At 41.1% G+C, this 24,078-nt stretch overlaps 1 protein-coding gene across 2 annotated transcripts; it reads right to left on the reverse strand.

The window, feature by feature from the left end:
• Positions 1–2,538: 2,538 nt before the first annotated feature.
• Positions 2,539–22,964, reverse strand: engase (endo-beta-N-acetylglucosaminidase). Of its 2 annotated transcripts, none has more exons than XM_083978053.1 (14): positions 22,859–22,964; positions 20,665–20,744; positions 20,385–20,586; positions 18,456–18,604; positions 17,539–17,693; positions 14,736–14,884; positions 14,464–14,635; positions 12,688–12,794; positions 12,497–12,608; positions 10,926–11,137; positions 10,699–10,829; positions 6,668–6,767; positions 5,218–5,329; positions 2,539–3,934 (listed from the first exon to the last, which is right to left on the reverse strand). In XM_083978053.1, exons 2-14 carry the CDS (start codon positions 20,717–20,719, stop codon positions 3,533–3,535), a joined length of 2,058 nt encoding a protein of 685 aa, XP_083834179.1. In that variant the 5' UTR covers positions 20,720–20,744; positions 22,859–22,964; the 3' UTR covers positions 2,539–3,532. The 2 variants fall into 2 exon arrangements, with proteins under 2 accessions (XP_083834179.1, XP_083834178.1); XM_083978052.1 differs by having other exon boundaries at positions 10,926–11,140.
• Positions 22,965–24,078: the final 1,114 nt, after the last annotated feature.

Here is a 24,078-nt window from a genome sequence, read left to right on the forward strand (position 1 = left end):
TTTGTTATCACTGACTTCTTCTCTGGGACAGTATTCAATTTTTCAAAGATGATTTTTTTTTTATTCTGAAGTTGTGTATGAGAAACCTGGAAGACTGCAAATCCTGCATGTACAGTTTTATATTTGAGTAGTAACACATCTTTTGTTCTTCAGAACTGTTTCTTTTTATATAGAATAATGGATTCTGATTTAACCTCTGCTCTAATTTGAGCAAAATAGGAAAAACTGGCTTCTGGTGTCATCTGACTTCCACCGCTCACCTGAATGTTTTCACCGCTTTTCTAGTCGCAATGATTTTGTTTTTCTTAAAGCAAATAAAAGATTGGTAACTCTCTTTCCCATCATCCACCTGGTGTGGCTGACTGTTATACGATGACCTAGAATGTGTTATCTCTTGTATCTGGACACAGACTGGTGTGAAATAAACTGATGATCACATGTTGCAGTGTGTTTTATCATGACGACGTGGGGTCGCCATCCCTCTCAACTCATGTCAGAGACGACTCAGTCTTAAAATCATGGGATTCTAATAATAAGTCTGTCCAGCACTATGTTTATACCCACTTAGAGATGTTGCTTGGATACAACCCATGCTGAATTAGAGTTAAAAGTCAATAATTGCACGTTGCTTGTAACTTAAAGGGATAGTAGCATTTTTTTTAAAGTGGGGTTGTATGATCTACAAATAGCCCCTAAGTACTTTAATTGCAGTAGAAGACTCTCTGCACTCCTCCCGTTAGCAACACCAGGCCATAGCCCTGCCCAGAGATTTACAACATACATACATGGGCTGGCGTTGCTAACGGGAGGAGTGCAGAGAGTCTTCTACTGCAATTAAAGTACTTAGGGGCTATTTGTAGATCATACAACCCCACTTTAAAAAAAAAAGCTACTATCCCTTTAAACCAAGAACTGTGATCACATGACTCATTTGGTTTCCAACCACCAGCTGCCTTACAAATGAATTTGAAATTGTATTGTACATCTTTTACTATTCTGCATAGCACAAATAGACTCAGACAAGAAAGTAAATGGTAAAGTATGGTTTATCTTGATATTTCATCTTTAAAAAGCATAACCGTGTCATATAACATTATCTGCAGAGGTACGTTTTTGCTTAAGCACATACAAGCACAACAGAGTTAGAAGAGAGGGTGAATTACAGTCCTGTCTGTGAGGTAAATGTGAAGATAAAGCAGACACCAAAGTGTAAAAACTACATGTCCCAAAGTCTTGTCATTATGAGGTTCATTTGTGTTCATCTTTTAAAGACGGTGATACACAAATTTTGTGACCACAGAGCAAAACAGAGCTGTGTCCAGTCTATAATAATCTAATCCACCCTAGAATGTGAAGCTTCATATTTATTGTTTCATTACAGATGATGATTTTTTTTCCTCAGAATTCTGACTTTGAACTGAGAATTCTGAGATTTTTTTTTCTTAAAGAGACCAAGCTTTTTTTTCTCTCTAAAAAAAATAAATCTGAGTTTAAAGTCAGAATTCTGAGAAAAAAAGTCAGAACTCAGTTTTTTTTCCTCTTCCGTAGTTTCTCATCTAACTCTTGATAAGACATTAAATGGACGGCTATTTCCCAACTGTTCCTTTAAGATCTATTTGCTGCTCTGGAGCTTTTAGCCACATTTCAAGTCCTTCACCCATGAGTGGAGTTTGCTCAGTTCTTGTAGAGAAGGAAACTCACACGCTTTTATGATTTTATCTACAGCCTTGATAAAAAAAACAGTGTGTGAGGAGGACTGAGCTGATTGGTTAAAGCAAGATACAGAATAGTTCAAGCACATTAGCGTCACGTTGTTTGATTAAAAGCCAGGCTTTGCCCCTCAAATCCAAAATTTAGAGACATACTATAAAAACGACCAAACATGTCAACAGACATCTGACTCTTTGAGCCAAAAACAATAAACCCTGTGTCCATATGGTGTTTTTATCTGAGCATCATCATCTTTTAACAGTTGTTAACTGAACTTCCTGAAAGGCTTTGGTGATGTCACTATGGCTCCTTTTCAGGCAACCAATCAGATGACGCTGGGACTGATTACCATGCTCAATAAGAGAAGAATTACTGTCTCATAAAGAGGGCAATGCTGGACGATTAGGGTTGCAAAATTCCGGGAATTTTCAAAGTTGGAAACTTTACATGGGAATTTGGCCCTTAACAGGGAACTTAAATATAGTTGGGGAAAATATATTGTAGCATACTCTTGACTAAAACAACCAGATTTAATGCAAGTACACTTGAATTTACTCAACATTCATGTTTTTGTTGTTCAGTAAAATAATTGATTGTTCATACAATAAAATTGTAAGTTCTACTCGCAAATAAATCTGTTGAAATGTCATGTTTTTTAATTGTATTATTTTGCATGGATGTCTGCTTATGACAAACCAAAATATTTACATGATACAGAGTTTGTTTAAATTACCCCCAATTTCCAGTTAAGTCCCATAAATTCCTAGCCTAGAAATCTAGCTGCACCCTAGCGGCAGCAAATCTCTAGGTCTAGAAACGAGCCATAGGAACTTTTTGAGTCTCGAACACCGTTTGTGTTCACCAATCACAGCTCTCTATCTGTTTAGAGAGTCGTTGGGCGGGCTTAACGCCATGACGACATACATTTTAATTGGCTTGTCAGGCTAACGGCATCCTGCTCTTTGCTCTGATTGGTCGTAGCGCTACCCTATTGGTGCAGAGGCAGTTTGAAAGACAGCCTTCATCCCGCCCCCTGGATTGAGCCGAGGTCTACCGGTCGTTGCCAGACTGTTAAAGGGACAACGAGGAGTTTTGGAAAAGCAAAGTGTTTTCACACTACATTTATGAGCCTCCGCACCGTGAAATTCTTTGACCGGCGCAAGACAGACTCATGTTTTCATTCATCAAGAATTAAAGTCAGAGGTTGGAAGACGATCACATACCGTCGTAGTTCCGACCATAAACGGCGATTCGGCGGCGTTATTCTCATGACTCGCCACGAAACCGAAAGTAAAGAAACGCTGGTCGGCTCGACCAGCATTTCCACCACCACTAATAATAACAAAATAACCATAGAGACAAAACGATATATTTATCGAAAATGGGCCCATTAACAAGTGGTAACGTAGATTCATCCACATTAACGTGAGACTTTTTTATAACCAAATAGAAACTCCTCGTTGTCCCTTTAATTCCCATAAATTCCAACAATTCCCGTGGAAAGTTTCCAATTTCTAATATTTCCAAAATTCCCCAGCTTAACTTCCTATAGGAAGTTTCTGGAAATTTACTGGACATTTTCCGTCCCTTTGCAACCCTATGGACGATACAATGGCTTTTGGTGATTTGTGGTCAAGGTGCTGTTGTCATAGAAACAAAGTGGGATGACAGTCCCCAGACCGGCCAGTAAAAAGCTCTACATGGAGCCAGGCTTTAACACAGGAGGACGTCTGCTAGTGTTCCATCTGACATGTTGAGGTTTATATCATTATAGTCTGCAACATCTAAAGAGAGAAGCAGCAGCAGCAGCCTGGTAACATGATCACTGTGGGACGTCCTCTGTGTAGCTGAGGCTCCTCCTCCCCCAGTGGCTCTCTGGGACTGAGAAGCCGTTCTTCATCACCGGCTCCACCACCAGCTCCAGTAAGCCGGGGGGCTCGGCCACCGACAGCTCCGTCACCCTGAACAGGTTGGAATACGCCCGTCCCACCAGGATCCTCTGACTCGGGGGGATCCGGGGATCGGGTCCTCTCAGCCGCCGCCAGTACACCCTGAAGTGGCGTACCAGCTCGGTGCGGTAGTCCCAGCGCAGGGTGGCGTTGAGGCGCAGGCAGGGAGTGGTGGAGTCAGGCGAGGTGCCGGCACCACGCAGCCACACCACGTCATAAATACACAAGCCCAGAAGAGGCTCAGAGGGATCCTGAAGACTGGCTACGTCCAGGAACTAGTAGAGTGAGACAGAAGCAGACGGACAGGAATGATCAGACAGAGCAACTATCAGGAACTGTCTCTTTAGTATTTGCAGATCAAAGTGGCACTAGAAATACAAACACGGAGTAAAAGATAAAATGGAAGTAGGATTAATTAAGTAACTGAACGTTACCAGACAGAGTTGTTTTCAAAGGCAAATGCAGAGACTGCTTGCCCCCGACGGGAACGCGCATCAGCGGTTTTGCATGAATTTCCCTCTAAAACAACTCTGTGTGGTAACGTTGTGTTATTATCTCATAGCGTGGTGAATGTACAGGTCACAACTTGTCCACCAGAGCGTTGTGGAGTTGTTGGATTGTGTATTTGATGAGTTTGATGAGGGAAACCAAGAAATCCCATGAGCCTCCGTAGCGTAGCTCTGAGCAGCTCGCGGCTCTGCTCCGCCATTTTAAAATAGCTTGCACCAACAATTAAAGGTAATGAACCTACTGCTATGACTATATGGCAATGGGCCAATTTGCCAAAATGTTGAACTATCCCTTTCCAGAGCTTCACTGCTTGGACCTCTTGGTTCAGTTGGTGTGGTTCAGCCACACCACAGCCCATTCAGGATTTTTGATGATAGTGCAATCATTTTGTCAGAGGGAATGGTCATTTATGCATTTTATTTTTTCACAATATGTATTCATTCATTTATTTATTTATTATTTTCTATACAGTTGTACAAGTTAGGGCTTATTTATTTCTACACCCCCCTATGATTTGTCATGTTTACCATTTTGCCATATTTATAAATCAGGTGTGTTTTTACAGTGGTCGTGATGTTCTATTTGTCCAAGTCACGCTATTTCAGTTCCATGGTCTCTAAAAATGTATTTCACCTTGTGACTATTGGTTTTGCATTTTGTTTATCTGTGATCTCTTCTCACTTGCTCTCATTTCTTTTCTAGTGTGATGCAGCCTGATTAGTACAGTTTGTGTTTAGAAATTCCATTGCGCTGCTCGTCTTCTCTTTACCTAACGACAAGCTGGATCTGGATGATGTTTCTTCTATTCTGGTATGGTATCCCTCCTCTGTGGGGAGCAGCTGCTTGTTTATTACACACCGGTGCACCTTATCTTTCTCACGTCACTTGGGTTAATCAGTTTCACTATGTCGGCCTCTTTTTGGATTTGTTTGTGATTTTAATCATATTTTGATCAGTTGTTCAGTCCTTATTTTGATCCACATGGACAGATTTAAACCTGCGTCTCTTATAATGAACAGAATGAAAAGAGTGTGACCCTGTGACTCACCATGATCTCCCCCACCCTGCAGCTGAACGGTGTGTCCTGAGGAGCTCCACTCCGCTGGATCCTCACACACACTTCTCTGAGAGCGCTGCCACCGAGCTCCAGCTGTGAACACCTGCACACAGGGACCAGACCACCACTTAGTTACTCTGTCATCAAAATACAATTCAGCTATGTGGCAGGAGAAAACTTTTTGGATGCATACTGTAGTGGAACTGTAGTCAACGTTAGGGATGTCCCGATCCGATCATGTGATCGGAAATCGGGGTCGATCACGTGGTTTCAGACTCGATCGGAATCGGACGTTACATCCCCATCAGCGATCGGATATACGTATGACATATCAGCTACATGTCAGGGTTTTCCCTATCTCTCTAAAGCGAAGACGGGCCGCATGGGGGGCGTTCAGATGTATCATCTTTTGCACTCTTAAACTAGGGGTGGGCGATATGGCAAAAATATCATATCACGATTTAAAAAAAATAAAATAACAATCTCGATTTTATCACGATCTTAAGTCGAAAATTGAAAAACAGACAATTTAGGTCAAAGAGCCCTTCTGAACAGATTTTAATGGGCTCTATGCACAGCTCTACTACTTCCTGAACATAAGGCAGGTTGCAGTAATTTGAACACTGTACAATTAGCGTGATCTAGCCCTACTGTTTAAAAAAAAAAAAAAAAAAGCGACCAACTCCTGCTTTGGCTTTCAGCCATGGCTCACCATGCGGCTACCGCTACACACACAAACAAGGAGGCGGGTAAGAAAGCACGTCACTGCCCGTAATTCGCTATGATTGGTCGTTCAGGTTGACGACGTAATACGTCTGGTGCGTCGGTGCATCAGCATAGAACTGGAATTTATAGAATGTGCCCTAGAGACGATCCTACGATCTCTGCACTTTGACAGATCGTTAACGCTCTAATCACTTCACGATCTAATATCGTCATATCGCCCACCCCTCTCTTAAGCCCATTACTTTTAAAGTGACGCCAGCGCGCTTGTTTTTCGTGCATGGTCAGGGTGGGATCAGGGGGAGAGAGGCTGGTGATTGAGAAAGGCATGATAAGCTATTTTATTTTTGACCAAATGTTCTTGTTGTTGACTCATGGATAACGGAATTAATATTATACCGTGGAGCTACTGTGCTAATATCATACAGTGAGAGTTTGATATCATGACATCTCTTACAATACTGCAATAAATGTCATGGGCTTGTTATTGAGGTAGAGTATTACATCCCTAGTAGAGCACAAAGAACAGAAAAATAGTGGGATGATACAGTTGATCGACAGCAGATACTCAAAATCAAATTACTCTGACTCGGACTCGGGGGCAAAAAAATGTGATCGGGACATCCCTAGTCAACGTTTTTATGTTGCAGCTTTATAACTAATGTAATCCAGACCAGGCCCGTCTCCATGGTGACAGGCTGTTGTGACTGTGTCTTACCTGACGGTCCAGCCGCCGGGGTTCATGCCTCCACACAGTTGAAAGTACTGTCTCACCAGCTCGTGCCGGTCATCCAACACGTCAGGACTCACACTGGAAACTACACACAGTCAGACACACAGAGTTAGTCAACACTGAGGCTGTTTGGATTTATACAACTAGAATCAGAGTGAACGGAAACCAGGCTCTTCTCCTCTCTGCATGAAGAACCTGCTGACACGAGGCGAGGCTACTCTGCCCTGTCACAATAAAAAGGTACATTTCCACCCCAGGAACTTTCCCTAGAAACCTTTCAAGGAAAATACCACAAAATACAGTTCCGGGGTAAAATACAGTGGGGAAACTGCTGATTTTTGCCCTTATTTCACCTGATAATGTAAATTAATTTATAACCTTTATATAATGATATTATTTCTGGATGTTTTATTGATATTCTGTCTCTCTCTGTTAAAATAAACTTGCCGTAAAAACTATATCCCGTCAATGTCTTTGTGGGAAAGCAAGCCAACAAATTCAGCAGAGGAGCAAATACTTCATTTCCCCACTGTATATATATATATATATATTTTTTTTTTGCTGCTGCTCTTGTTGGTTTGGCCTCGCTCAGCGATACCCAGCGGGAATTTGAATCGAAGACCCGAAATGATAAGGTCTGCGTGAATTAAACATAGACCAAACTGTCCAAAAATAAATATTTTCTGGCGTAAGATTCAGAACTAGTGACTATATTTGGAACTGACATCACCTTTAACTGGGACACACTTTTTTTTTGTCATACCCGTGGGATTCTGCACCACTGCACATTTTGCACTATGCACTTTTTACACCATGTAAGGTTGTATGCTCCAACGGAATTTCTTTGTTATTTATGACAATGACAATTTGTGATTGATTTGGGCTTGTACGCTCAACTGCAATACGTGTGACAACTAATTATTAATTTGGAATACTGAGTTTATCTGCTAGAAAGTCAATCACAAAGAAATGGCTTCAGCCAGACATCCCATCTGTTGACCAGTATGGTATGATATAATTTACAATATATTTGTGATGGAAATAATCACTTTTTCAATGAGGCTTCAGCAATCTAAAATCAAGACATTTGGAAGTAATAAAAAAGGTATATTTCCCTGAAACACCCTTCTTTTGGTTTGGTTGGCTGGTTGGTTTTGGTTTGTATTATTATGATGATAGAAAACACTGCATGTTCACGTGTTATTTTATAAAATGCTTTGTAAAAGGGAAAAAAACCCCGAATGAATAAATAAATATAGACCGCACCGTGAAATACGTAGGCTTGGAAGAAATTAAAGAAACTTAAACAGGACTATGTGCTTTTCTAGTATTGGAGGCCACTCAGATCTTTAGTGTTACAGCACCAAGGCTGATGAAGACACGTCAACATGCAGACTGGAAAACTCCGGCTCAAACCACTGACCCCACAGTCATGTCTATATTTGTGCTCCACTTTAATTTTAGGCCTGTTGCATACACTGATGTCTATGTGCCTCACCACAGTGTTAACATTGAACACCACATGTTTATTTTATGATGTTTTGCTATTTCACAACCTTATTTCAGTGCAGAGCTGTGCAGTGGACTGATTCCCCATAACTTCCTCCCTCATGACCACCCTGCAGACATTAAAGGGATAGTTCAACATTTTGGCAAATTCGCCTATTGCCATAATCCCTACTGTCATAGCAGTAGGTTCGTTACCTTTAACTATCGGTGCATGTTGTTTTGAGATGGGCGGGGCAGAGACGTGAGCTGCTCAGCCAACACAATGGAGGTGAATGGTACAGGTCCCCGGCTCTCATCAAACTCATCAAATACACAATCCACCTATTTCAAAACGCACATTCATCATGCCATGAAATAATCATGTAACATTACCAGATGCAATCACTATGCATTTTCAAGGCAAATGCATAGCCGGAACTACATTCCACACATGGCTGTTGAGCGGAGTGATTTCAAAAGGGCAAGTAGTTCCGACTATTTGCTTCATGTGTTGTAATTAGGGCTGGGCAAGTTAACGCGTTATTATCGCGTTAACTCATTAAACTATTAACGCCGACATTTATTTTATTGCGCATTAACGCATGTTGCTCACATGCTTTTATTTTGTAAAAGTATGTGGCTGGCTGCTGCGGTGTAGGGGTCAGACCCCGGTAAACATGCGCTGTGCCCCCCTGTAAAATTCTCAATAAAATTTCATGAATGAGTGTATTTTGAACCACAGAATAATATCCCTCCCCCTGCGCTAGAAAGAAAATGATCAAGAGAAATATTATTTATATATTTATAATTTTCCCACAGATATTACAGACTTCATCTTCACTGTTTATGGCACTGAAATAGCTCCACACATGACTCCTTTCCGCTCCGCCATTGACTCTACACAGACTGACTTTGTGAGCAGCATGCCGCTGCGCTTACGCGTTACGCAATTACCCAGGCGGAAGAAAAAGTAGTTCCTACCAAACGCGTGTCATTTAGACAAGATCTGAATAGTTTAGTTACTTTCCACTGTGTTCCTGTTAATGATATGCATAACCACAAATGACTTAAGTATCAAAAGTATCGATATTTTCATTTGAGAATCAATTCTAGAGCATAGGCTACAGACCTGGTATCGGAAGTATCGATATTTCAGTATCGATCTGCACATCACTAGTCTTAATATGGAATTCAACATGAGAGCGAAGGTGCGCTTATTTCCATCTCATCCCACACACGTCGACCTATGTCTTGTGTAGGAAGTGTGTGTGTGACAGTTGAGGGTCCTGTCACTATGCCTCCAGTTGATCATGCGCTCTGGCTACTTGGCCAAGGGGATGTCCCTTTGGCCAAGTGGTTAGCTCGCATGACTCTTACCCGGGAGTCTGGGGTTCGAAGCCCTCTTCGCCTTGCTTGTGAAGACGTACAGCGTGATGGAGAGAGAGAGAGAAAAGAGGGATCATACAGTCAGCTATACAGCGCGCACTGCACACCAGCTGATTCGCCGATCCACTGAGTGACTGACATACTTGTGCAAACAGCTCTGTCGCATCTCTTTTTTTTCTGTTTTTTTCTTTTTTTAATTAAACTGTATTTTTTTCTATTCTATTTATTACTGTACTGTATGTCTATGTTTTTAAGCCGTGGGTCCGAACACAATTTCATTATCTAGTATAATGACAATAAAGATTCTCTCTCTCTCTCTGAAATATGCAAGTTAGTGGAGCAGGGCCGTTGCTAGGAATTCTAGGCCCCCTGAAAGAATACTAAAGTGGGCCCCTGACTTTTCCACTTTTTTTCTCAGACTACGTATGTATTATCATTTTTTATTTAGCCTACTTTGTTTTGATTCTAATGCAGCATTACTATGAGTATTAGTCAGGGTCTTATGCAGAATAATTCAGTCATACAAAGATTAGACTACTGGGGTTTTTTGTGGGCCCTACTGGGCGCTGGGTCCCTAGAATTATCATCACCTTTCTCCCCTATACAACGGCCCTGCAGATAATTAATGACATGTCTTGAATCAAAAGGTGGCAAAGTGACTGAACTGACGAGTTTTGTTTTATTTTATTATTATTTTATTTTAACAACAAATGTTATGGCACTTTCGTTCATATGGCAGCAGAACATTGAAATAAAAGTGCACTTTACACGACTTTTGAATTCATTATTGGATTTTGCGTATACAATGCGATTAATCGTGATTACTCAGGGAAATCATGCGATTAATCGCGATTAAAAATTTTAATCGTTGCCCAGCCCTAGTTATAATGTTACATAATTATACATGATAATTTCATGATGAGTTTGATGAGTGCCGGGGACCTGTACCATTCACCTCCATTGTGTTCGCTGAGCAACTCGCATCTCTGCCCCGCAGATCTCAAAACAACATGCACCGATAATTAAAGGTAATGAACCTACTGCTATGACTATAGGGATTATGACAATAGGCGAATTTGCCAAAATGTTGAACTATCCCTTTAAGCAGCCATTGGCTAATGGATAGAGAGTGAGAAACTTACGTCTGACATCATCTGTTGGCGTGTAAACATCTGTGGTCTTCAGCTCCAGGGAGACGGTGATCCCAGCAGAAGGCTTACAGATGAAGCTCACCAGCGTCTTGGACGGCAAGGTCACGTGGAGCGAGAAGATCCTGAGAGACACAGACACAACAAGGTGTGAGACTTTTGTGTGTTTGAGGGAGGTGAAAGGGTTTGGGACAGAAAACACACACATTAAAAACACACACTTGGCACAAAGTGGAGCTGTGTGAGCGGCGGGGATGAGGCCCTCCAGCAGCAGCGAGCAGCACCCGGTCCAGGCGTCCTCCGGGCAGCCCCGGGTCTTCAGCCAGCCCTGGTCCCCCTGGTCCCCCTGGTCCCCCTGCTCCCCCAGCTTGGTGTGGTAGTAGAGAGGCTGGACCTCCTGGGCAGACAGGTTGAACCAGCTCCTCCACAACTCCTGCTGCAAACACATCCAACCACAACACTTAGACAGGACAGCCTTAAAGCAGAAGTAAGCGATCCGGTGGTTTTGGCTAACTTCTTGTCAGCCGATGGAGTTAGCAGTCAGCTCTGGAAATGAAGAGACCACTTCAAAATGATCAGTTCCTCTGGTTTTACTATTCATAGCTATGTGTTTGAGTAAAATGAACACTTTTGTTTAATTCCATAACCTACTGACAAAATGTCTCCCAAATTGGAAATAAAAACATTGTCATTTAGAGCATTTATTTGCAGAAAATGGCAACAGGTCAAAATAACTTTTTTTTTTGGTGTTTTCAGACCTTGTATAATGCAAAGAAAACAAGTTCATATTCATTTTAAAACAACACAACACTACTTTTTAAACTTAGGAAGAGTTTAGAAATCAAAATTGGTGGAATAATCCCAATTTTTTAATCGCAGCAATGTTTTTTTTAATTTATTCGTAATCTTTCTTCCTCATTAAATATGATTTGGTTCAGGTGATGAGCTAAGTAGAGTGAGGTGCTTGTGTTAGAGTTCAATAGACACTGGAATCAATGGCTGTCATACATGTAGAGAAGCTGATCATGCATATATGTATGTATGTATATTTACTACTGACTTTATGATTAATCCTTGCATGTTTTTATTATTTATTGACTATAAAAATATGTATGCAGCACCACAGAGCCCATATTATACTTTTATCCAATGATAGAGTGCATGACAGACAATCATGACTCAGCAGGCCTGGAGCTCACATAAACTCCCCAAAAAAGTTTAGAAACATTATTTCAGTCATCAATTTCTCCCCTTTAATAATACCAATTTCTGTTTTCATGTTTCATATTGTTGGAAAGCCTGATTAGTCTTCTTTCCAACAAGGTACAACTTGTAAGGATTGTGCATTCGTGGAATGGTCAACACAGCTAAACGTGTGGGTAGCACACCCCCCAAAAAATGCTCTCCCCCACAGAGCCAGAATCATCACAGAGTAGCTCCAGAATTCGGGAATATGAGAAATTATTGACTGAAATAATGTTTCAACTTTTTTTTCATGGCAGCCACATCTTCCTTCCCAATCACCTCCGCTATCTTTAAATAAATGTGTTTAAAGTTAGTTTTAGCAGTCATCCTTCACTTCGAGGTGAAATGAGAGCTTTTATTCTGAAAAAATCCAACAGAAGTTCAAAGGGGTCTGTTGTAATATCTGTTAATAATCACAATATGATTCATTTGTATATCGTTCACCCGACCTTTTCTTAGAAGTACTTTCATTATGAATATCTAATGAAGAAAAAAAACCTATAAGGTGCTGATGAGCAGTGCTGGAGATGTGATCCTGGATCAGTACCTTCCCTCTCCGGTAGGTAGCCTTCCCAAAGCCCTGGCAGAAGGAGGAGATGAAGGGGAGCGGCGAGGCCAGGCGGTGGATGTACAGGTGGTCTGACAGAAGAGCCCAGAACCTGCAGGAAGTTCAGGAGCATCTCAGTCTCAGTCTGTCACCAGCTGATCAGGTCAGTGGAAACACCGAACACATCTCACCTGTCCTGATTCTTGCGGAACTCGGTCTTATCCTCGTGGGTCTCATACACCCAGCCTGGAGCAAAGATGGCTGTGGAGAAGCCGTGCTTCCTGATGAGCTCCAGAGCCTGAAGGCAAACACACAACAAGAGGCTCAATGATCTGCTGGGCCCAGCTGTTCAAAGTTCATCTGATCAGATTTTGGATAATGGATTGGATCAAATCTTGAAAATTGTTCATTGTTCATTGTTCAAAACTTTTTAGTAAAAATCTGGATTATTCTGATCCCAGCAGTCAGGTGGATTTCAGGAACAAAATGTGATTTAAATCACAAAATGTGATTTAAATTCAATTCAAAGTGGTCAAATAAACAATATTTATAATGTAGTATATGTACGTTTATCTATTTATGTTTTGCACCTGATTTTTAAAGCAGTAGTAAGCGGAGTATTTGTGTTAATATAAGTCTTAAATAGTTGTATCTTCCGACAGCAATCACTTCTATAGAGTGTTTGGTCTGAAACACGGGTCTGTCAGTCACTCTGCTCTGCTGTAAGCCGAGGAGAAAACTTTCCTTGTATCCTACAACCTTTATCCAATGAGGAGAGAGAACGGCATAAAGGGGCGGTCCTCTCTGTGTGTGCAGCCAAGGGATGCGCGTGAATGTGGTGACGTAGGGACGAGGGCGGGGACTGCTAACTCCATCGGCTGACAAGAAGTTAGCCAAAACCACCGGATCGCTTACTCCTGCTTTAAGTGATAAAGTAAATAAAATTAACTTTAGATTATTCCACAAATTAAGAACTTTGAATGTTTTTTCCCCAACTACTGGACATTTAAATTAAATTTGAAATTTTAATTGTGAATTTGAAACAATATTCACAATGTATTTGAGTAATGTATTTTTTTTTTGTGGGTCAGACAAGGTCTGGTACCTCATTTAAATTCATTAATTCAAATAAAAACAGTTTGAGTGAGCCCGTGCTAGCCTTCAGTGTGATAAGCACCAGATTTGGTAGCTAACCTTGAAAAGTTTGTATCTGGATCAGACCGATCTAATCCAACTTTGCTTTGAACAACTGGAATAAAAGTAAGACGTAAGAAGTAAATCTGGATAATTGTGATCCAAATGACACATTTTGAACAACTGGGCCCCGGTGGTTAAAGGGATAGTTCACCCAAAATTCCTCCGTGCCTTCTCTGAGTTACAGCGGGGCTTGGCAGCACTTCATGTCCATTATAACGGTTGCAAACGGAGCTCATTTTTCTTCGTCCAAAAAGACACACCAAAAAACATCCAAATACCTCCATACTGCTCGTCTGTAATGTCCCTCTTGTATTGAAGCCCTAACATGAGAAATTGTTCCGAGCGATTTGCACTGACACCCAGTCCACGGCTCCGCAAATCGCGCGAGATTCCGGCAGAGCAACACTGGGAGCTTCCGCTACAAACAAGCTTAAAACATAGACTTATGTAATTTTTTTCGGAACAATTTCTCATGTCGGGGCTTCAATACAAGAGGGACATTACAGATGAGCACCATGGAGGTATTTGGATGTTTTTTGGTGTGTCTTTTTGGACGAAGAAAAGTGAGCTCCGTTCGCAACCGTCATATGGACATGCAGTGCTGCACGGAGCCCCGCTGTAACTCAGAGAAGGCACGGAGGACTCTGAAACTTCTCCCAGCCCTTAGTCCACATGAGGGTGAGTAGATAATGAGTGAAATTTGAATTTTGGGTGAACTATCCCTTTAATATTATTCATAAAAAAAGGTACACATTATCCACAGTGACTACCTTATTTGTTTCCAACATTCCTCCCACCACCTTGCCGCGGGCGAACACGTCCACCCCGACGTAGACATCGGCCGCGCGGCCTTGGATCCCGCTGTAGTCCTTCATCCCCTCCAGGTTCTGCTCCGTCCAGTTGTAGTTGGTGAAGAAACCGTCGCAGGCGTCGAAAAACACCCTGTGATGGAGAGAATGAGATCATGTGTGTGTTTAGTCCGTTACTAATTTCTCCATTCGTCTAAGTTCTTGGGAGTTCTGTTTCTAACAACGTCTTCTACCTGTTGTTCTGGTTGAGCTCGTTCTGCCAGTTGAGTTGTCCGTTCTCGGTCACGCTGTCGTACCACAGCACCAGGCTGCTGGGGACTCGCTCATGCATCTGGTCCGAGAGGTAGCGCAGGAACAGAGGAGTGTTCTTCACCGCAGTCTCCTGTAGGCAGAGGACAGCACACTCTCTGTTTCTATCACCGTACATTACATAGGCTGCAACAGTAGCTGGAGTCAACTGTGGAACAATGAATGGACAGACCTTCAGACTGCTAATTCTGTAAGATAACCTTAGCTGTTGATGTAACAGGTGTCAGGGTTTAGAGTTTATTTATTTAGCACACATTTAAATTCAATGGTGCACGGAGGCAACAAAGCCGGTTGGCTTGTACATAGGTTCCACCCCTATAACAAATTACAACAAGACACATTTCTATGGCTAACAAATAAACATAGAAAAAAAAGGAGATAAAGTGCATACATAATCAATGTTATATGAGCAAAATGAACAGAAATGAGAAAAAAATTAAGAAATAAAGTGCAAAGTGATTAAGTAACAAATAGAAACAATAGAGATAAGGTACAAAAAATTCATTAATTGAAATCATAAAAAGACAAAGTAAGGATGTGGGATATGGAGAGAGCAAAAGAGAGAGAGAGAGGAAAGAGCGGGAAATTCAAGAGAAGTTGAGATGTATTTTTAACTGCTTTTTAAAAAGTGAATAGGAAGAAATGGATCTTAATGAAGAAGGTAGTCCGGGGTTGTTATAAATTCTGGGAGGAAGGTCATTCAGATTATAAACACTGATAAATAAATGAGAGAAAAGTTCAATATTAATTATATTTATCGATTATTTCTGAGCCTGTTATCACTGGAGGAAGAGGCTACATGTGTGCTATAGTCACAGAATAAACAATTGTATTATATAATTATTTTTTTGACATATACGTCTTCAAAATAACAAATTTCTATATTGTCTAAGTCACAACAACATGAGGTGGAGGCCAAGCATCAACCTCTAAAAATGGAACCAAAAGGAGTGCAGTTCCTCTACTGACCACTAGAGTGTGTCTCCCAGTGCCCATAATATCCAACTTTACAGCAGAAACAAACATGTTTACTACCTGTATATAAAAAAACTCTTATGGTTTCTAGGGTGAGTGAGTGTATATCTACCACAAGCCAGCTGCCAGTCTCAACATGCACCCCTCCTCTTTGGTCATTTTTGTATTAGCTATGAGTTTTTCTGTTTATGTTTGTTTTTTTTAGCTACGAGTTTTTAAGCATTATTAAAGGTACATTGTGTAGGAATTACTCCCATCTAGCGTTGTGGTAGTATATCGCAAGCAACTCAATCATATTTTCCATGCTGCATTCACGTGAAATTGGGCAGACGGCAGACGGACGACAGCCGCTGCACGTAACGGCATAAACAAGCCTTTACGTAAACAAGTGGTCCGTCAGCACGAGGCAAAACAATACACGTGACAATATGTTGTCATGGCGATGTGGTATTGTTTACCTGACCCACGTTTTACCGGCTTTCTCTGGACGTCTGTGACTAAAATGTCATCTGGTTTGTTACCGACAGCCGTCTGCCCGACTGCAGGTGAATGCAGCATCAGTGTAACGCTCCATTCCTCCTCACTGCGTTACCGCGGTGACTTTTCACAGACGCCACCTCCACCTAAAAAGTCGTCTCGTCTCACAGAGCTAATCACATTACTGAATATACACTGCGCACAGAAAGTTAGGGATATTTGACTTTTGGGTGAAATCTGCAGAAAATGTAAAAGTAAACAGTCACTATTTTAGTAAAATGAAAAATGTCTGTAAAGGTCAGTCAATAAAATGGTATTTTATTGTTTTAAAGGACAATTCCAGGCGAATTCAACTCGGGGGTGTATGTTCCTATCATTTTAGGTCTAAAAGAAGGAATCTGAAGATTTTCAGTTTAATTGCTCCTGTTTTGCGGTAGTTGTGTCTGTCCCCGCATCGCCACGGCAGCAATGAATGGGAGCGGATGCAAGTTCCGCTGTTTAGGCTGTTTACATCCCTCAAAGCCGCAATTTTTTCCCACAGACAGCGTCAGATGGCTCCTCAAACATGCACCGAGAAGTTTATTTACTTCAAGCAAGCCGACATGTTTGTAAAACTAGATCTAATTCAAAGTCTCCTGGAGTCTCGCGCGAGACCCAAGTTGCCGTGCTCGGTGTGTTCAGGTGCAGTGGGAAAGCTCCCGTTTGTGTCATAAACACAGGAATATCAACTCTTGACTTGCTTCAAGTAAAAAAACTTCTCGGCGCATGTTTGAGTCGCCACCTGATGCTGTCTGTGGAAAAAAATGTACACCGAGCACGGCAACTTGGGTCTCGCGCGAGACTCTGGGAGACTTTGAATTAGATCTAGTTTTACAAACATGTCGGCTTGCTTGAAGTAAATAAACTTCTCGGTGCATGTTTGAGTCGCCATCTGACGCTGTCTGTGGAAAAACATTGCGGCTTTGAGGGATGTAAACAGCCTAAGCAGCGGAACTTCCATCCGCTCCCATACATTGCTGCCGTGGCGATGCGGGGACAGACGCAACTACCGCAAAACAGGAGCAATTAAACTGAAAATCTTCAGATTCCTTCTTTTAGACCTAAAATGTTAGGAAAATACAGCCCCGAGTTGAATTGTCCTTTAAGTAGCACTTGCAATTACCCCAAGTACCACTAGGGATCCGAGTACCCCGGTTGAGAAACACTGCTGTAGTCTGTGTGATGTGGAGTGAAGAACCTCATGTTTTAGTCAGCTCAGCATCTTCTTCGACTTACACTGAGGATGTTCTCCACGTTCACCAGCCAGCCATCGAAGCCGTAGTAATGGCTGATCTGGACCAGTTTATCAGCCACGGCGCGGTACGACTCCTCGTCCTTCAGGAAGGCCTCGCACATCGCGGCGCCGTCGGTCCACTCTGTGATGAACGTCCCTGGAGAGCGGGACAGTCACAGCGGGACACGTTTACACCTCAGAGTAGACGTGAAACAGGAAGTCTGGTTCAGAGTCAGACAGGACTAGGGTTGCAAAGGGGTGGAAAATTTCCAGTAAATTTCAGGAAAATTTCCAGAAACTTTCCATGGGAAGTTAAACTGGGGAATTTGGGAAATATTCCAAATTGGAAACTTTCCATGGGAATTATGGGAATTTATGGGAATTAACTGGAAGTTGGGGGTAATTTAAACAAACTGTATCATATCCAAACATAAATGCAAATATTTTGTTTTGTCATAAGCAGACATCCATGCAAAATAATACAATTAAAAAACATCTCAACTGATTTATTTGTGAGTAGAACTTTATCAACTTTTAATTATTGTATGAACAATCAATTCTTTTACTTGAACAACAAAAACATAATAAAAAAAGTAAGCAGTGTGCTGTGTGCATGTGATTGAGGAAATGCATAGATATTCAAATGTACTTGCATTCAATCTGGGTGTTTTAGCCAAGATTATGCTACAATATATTTCCCCCTACTATATTTAAGTTCCCTGTTAAGGGCTAACCTTAAATTTTGTAAATTTCAGATTTATTCCTGTTTATTCCCATATATTCCCGTTAATTCCCATATATTCCCATAAATTCCCATGGAAAGTTTCCAACTTTGAAAATTCCTGGAATTTTGCAACCCTAGACAGGACTCATCTTCATGCTCGAACCTGTTTCTGTTATTTTGGGGCTTTTCGCTCACCGATCATGACGACTCCGTGTTTATGAGCGGCGTTGGTCCACACGGCCGGAGGGATGGTCAGCAGGTTGTGTGTGAAGTAGTTGAAAATATCAATGTATTGCCAGTGGTAGAAGGCATAAGGTGTTTCTGCACTGGTCCCCTGGATGAACCTTAAAGGGATAGTTCAACATTTTGGCAAATTGACCTATTGCCATAATCCCTATAGTCATAGCAGTAGGTTCGTTGTTGGTGCAAGCTATTTTTAGAACGGCAGAGCAGAGCCGCAAGCTGCTCAGAGCTACACTATGGAGGCTAATGGGATTTCTAGGATTCCCTCATCAAACTCATCAAATACACAATCCAACAACTCCAAAAGGCTCTGGTGGACAAGTTGTGACCTGCACATTCACCACACTATGAGATAAGACCAGACAGAGTTGTTTTAAGAGGTAAATGCAGAGTCTGCTTGCCGAAAAACTTCCCCTGACAGGAACGCGCATCAGCGGTTTTGCATGAATTTACCTCGAAAACAACTCCGTCTCATAACGTTGTGTTATTATCTCGTAGCGTGGTGAATGTGCAGGTCACAACTTGTCCACCAGAGTGTTTTGGAGTTGTTGGATTGTGTATTCAATGAGTTTGATGAGGGAAAACAAGAAATCCCAATAGCCTCTGTAGCGTAGCTGTGAGCAGCTCGCAGCTCTGCTCCACCGTTCTAAAAACAGCTTGCACTGACAATTAAAGGTAATGAACCTATTCCTACTATGGGGATTATGGCAAAGGGCCAATTTGCCAAAATGTTGAACTATCCCTTTAACAACAGAGGGAAACATGACAGGACTGTATGACACATGGCAAAACAGAAATCCCCATCAGGACTAAATTAAACTAATTTTATGCCTAAATAATTTAAACTAGGAGTTAAGACATCCTAACCTACAAGCTACTGTATTTACAGTCTTCATCGGAGGTTGTGTTTTGCGTTATGGATGATGGGATGTTGACACACTCTCAGTGCAGCTCACACACTGCTGCTACTGGCCTCTCTGAGTCAGACCTCCAATCTGAGCATGCAGACACGACGCACATATTTTTAGATGCACTGCTACTTACACTTTACCAGCACATCATTACCCATTACCCATTACAAATACATATCCATCAGCCTGCTGCCTTCTGACTGCAGAGGCTGCCACAGAATCATCACGTGTTTAGCTTTCCTTCACTATGTCAAGTAATCCACTGTTTCCTGGATATATACATTACAAACAGTAAGTCAGCATACTTTTAATTGTGCCATTCTGCCAGTTTACATCACCAAGAGAATTATGGGAACTGTAGTTCCTAATCACTTAAATATGAAAAGAAAGGGAAAAATAGAATTGAAAAATCCAGAGAAGTGGTCGTTAGAGCATCAATGGTTGAGATGTGTTGAGATTGTGAGTGTTGATGTGAAACTGAGTCTACAAAAAGGCAAACTCAAGCCACCTATTTTATTTAATTCATGTAAAATTGGCCAAAAGGCCAATGTGTATTAATTAAAATTACAAGCTTTTACCCTTAAAATGAAATGAACTGAAGTCTTATTAGAGAAATTTGCACTTAAAATCCTTCCACTTTTCTTTTTGTTACGATACAGATGCAACAAAAATTAATGTATATTACTATGTAAATATATATATATAATTTTGATTATTCACGTTTGGAGAACAAATCAGTGCAGTCAGTTTCCTGCTTGTAATGGAAAGTCTTCCCAAGAAGTCAAGGCTGTAATAGGCTATGGTTTTAGAATCATAGCTGTGGTTAAATGTGAATATGTTCAGGTGTCCCCATAATGTAGGCAATTTGGTGTATACATGGCCCTTAAACCCGAGGAAATCTCAATTTATGATGAGCAGAAAACCGCCTCCTGTAAACACAGGCATTGAAGTTCTTGATACAGGTCCGTACCTGTCGTCTAGGTAACCGCCCATCATGTCATGAGACACCAAGGTCCGACGTGGAGAACTGGCCAGAGCAGGTTCCCGAGGTGCCAGTGGGACCGCTGCTACGTTGAAAGGGTTCGCCTCGCTTCGTTTCCATGACAGCAGCTCGTCCAGAGTCTGAAGGCCGCAGCTTATTGGCTCGGTGGTGTCGAGGTCATAGTGTTTGGCTGGGGGAGAGGAGGAAGATGTAAGATGAGGTCATGTCCTACAGAGGAACTACTGTCCTGATGATGTCATCAGCTCACCTGGCAGCAGGGAGGGCGAGTAGCTGATGACCTCATGGATGCTGCTGGAGTCCATAGGTTGGTCCAAACAAGACTCCAGCCTGGTGAAGGTAAAAAACAGCATGATGACATAAATACTGATGAAGAATCATACAGCAGCAGCCAGCCTGAGGACTGACATGTTTATCTGGACTGTTTCACATAATGTCTACTAGACATTTTTATGAAATATCAATCAATCAATCAATCAATCAATCAATCAATCAATCAATCAATCAATCAATCAATCAATCAATCAATCAATCAATCAATCAATCAATCAATCAATCAATCACTCTGTATTGCAGACACAATAAACCAGTGGTTCCCATCCTTTTTTGGCTTGTGACCCCATTTTGACATCACAAATTACTGGCGACCTCGCGATCACCATGGTATTTTTATAGGCAGCATTGTTTGAACTCGATTTATATTCGAAAAAGTGAAAGTAGCCTACATTGATTGTGCGTGGTGTTTTTAATCAAAATTTTAAAAGAATAATAAAAAAATATATTTATCAGTAAGTCTTTTTTTTAATTTTTATCAATTACTAGTAGGGCTGTTCGATTAATCGATTTAAAATCGTAATCGCGATTATTTGGAATTGTAAAAATCGATTTTCTCTAACTAGGGTAAATACCGTAAGCCCCCGTTCATGAATCTGGGCTGCGCTGAATTATGGTAATGACTGCTGCCTCCTTCCTCCCCACACACTGTAAACAAGCATGTCGGCGTTTTGCTAAGACCAGTAAGACCAGTGAGGATTTCGTTGCCAAAAAGACCAGCGGCCCTTTTCCACTACACAGTTACAGGTCTCACGGTCCATTAGGTCCATTTAAAAAGACACAAACAGCACACAAAATAGTTTGTCATTTAAATAAAAAATCGTAATCGGAAATCGATTTTTCAGAGAAGAAAATCGAGATTTTATTTTTGGGCAAAATCGAACAGCCCTAATTACTAGACATTTCAGGCGACCCCATGTGGGGTCCCGCCCCCAAGGTTGAAAAACGCGGCAGTAACCGGTCCATATGGACAAAAAGAATAAAATATAATCCCTGAGGCATGAGGCACAAAGGTCTTTCTGCAACTCATCTGTGATAATGATGTACACTTTAAATGTCTAATCCACTTGAATTTACACTCTTTGAAATCAGATAGGCTAACAATAGTTTTTACAGAAGCTATTTTCACACATCACTTCAGTTTACGTGATGCAGCTCTATAAAAAATACTGTATAATGTCTTCTGTGGATAAGGACTGACATGTTTGGCAGAAATACCCTGGTGATTTATAACAGGGAGCTTTTTCATTATAAGCTCTAATGTTAGAAAAACATATGAACCTGGCAGGGGAGAGTATACAGAACAATCAAGCTTCATTTGGGGAAATGTGGGATGTAGCCTACTGTGTGCAATGAATTAATGATTAAAATAAACTAGGATCTAATGCGCTCTATGCAAACCACAGTAGGATCATTCGACTCCTCAGTGATCCAACTCTGCCATAACACAGCTCAAATCCTTTTTAAAAGATGTAACCTGATTATCAAATGCATTATGAGGATAGCAAAACACCTGTGCAATATTTCAATATGTACAAGTTGCAAAAGTGCACACACACACAAACAAATACACATATGAAACATATTAGGAACTGGCATGATATGGCAAACCCACACAAATATGTGTGTATATGAAGGCTATGTATATACCCTATTGTAGGCATATGTTGCATAAATATAAACCGATCCCAAGCAATAGAGTCAGGTGCAAAGGTCTGAAAGGAAGTTAGACACTGAGAAATGAATAGGAAAAGATACAAGCAGCTAGAGATATGATAGCCTACTTTTGATAAACTTTTCATAGATGCACATACACATAATTACTAAGGTTATTTATATCTCCATTACTCCAGAGCATGTGTATGTGTGATGATGAGATCACTTTATAAGTAGCCTATCTTTATAGGAAACATCACTCACACACTGTGGTTTAACATACATACACACTGAATTAAATCAGAGTGGCAGCAGTAGGCTACAGTAGACTACAAAAAGTACAGCGCAATGCACTCAACAACCCCAGTCCTTGTGGCTCAGGGGTAATTCAACAGGGTAAGTTTAGTTATCTGATGACAAGTCAGAGAGTCAGCGGAGCAGCTACAGTAACTTACCGGCTGGCTTCTCTTCTGTTCTTCTTCACACCGACATCTTCCTCTTCCTCTTCCTCTCCGTCTTCTCTTCTCCTCCGCAGTAAGACTTGGTTTCCATCCACAGTCAGGTCCATGTTGCACTCATCCGTAAAGACATGGAGGTGAGGTGACAATCTGAGGAACAAGGAAACAGACTGCTCCGTGTTTCCTTCTTCTTCCTTGTTGTTTGATGACGGTTGCCAAGCAGCTTCCAGGCGCATTACCGCCCCCTGCTGAGCTGTAGAGGCTCAGAAAGACTGGGGCAAGCAGTGCTAAAATAACATGAAAACACTCATTTTGCTCCGTAATTTATTCTGTCAATATCATCAAATCAAATTCAGCTGGTTTATTTTTTTTTTTTTTATCTCGCTTTTTTTTTTTTTTTTTCCCAGGTGGAGCTATAGGCCTACTTTACCATGTTATTTTACACTTATCACTATTTAGCGACTGTTTATATTCAGTGTTTAATTATTTTACAAAGTTCAGACAGTCACCTGTACATAAGAGAATGGACTGAGGCCAGCTGGACAAAGAAACCACTCTTTTGTTGTTGTGCAGGACCAGACACAGTAACTTGGAGGAGAGTGGCCTCTAGCTGTAAATCACGGGAACAACAACACGAGTGGGGAGGGTAAAGATGGCGGCTGTGATTATTATTATTATTTTTTTTTTTTGCAGTAGTATGAGAATTGAATCCATTATTTAAAAGTAAATAAATGTTGAGTTGCAAACCATCACAAAGTGCAAGCCCACATAACTATCATTAAAAAAATATTTCACATCTGGGATCAAATCGTCCCAATGAAGTTATAACAAAGGCTACAGTAGTTTAGCCTAAGTGAATTGGAGGATTTCTCAGCAGACACTTCTGGAAAGGAGCCTGCTTGAATGTATGAATAAATCAATGGACAATACATAAATGTGCAAGATATCGGCCATGAACCTTAAATAAGTTTATGGAATCCACATAGTAGCCTATATGGACGCCTGACAACTGAATGTTACTTTTATTTTTTGCAGTTTGGGACTTTTTTTTAGCTGCTGCCTGTCAGCTGTTGCACCTCACATTTACCTTACAGACTTGAGTGTTATACATCCTCTAACTAATCTAACTTTATCATAGTCTAGCAATACATTTTACTTGGATGTTAGCAAAACAAACACACAAAAAACTCCCTGCTGATATAATGTTATACAGTTAT

The sequence above is a fragment of the Trachurus trachurus genome (assembly GCF_905171665.1).
Source record: "Trachurus trachurus genome assembly, chromosome: 8".
Taxonomy (NCBI): Eukaryota; Metazoa; Chordata; class Actinopteri; order Carangiformes; family Carangidae; genus Trachurus; species Trachurus trachurus.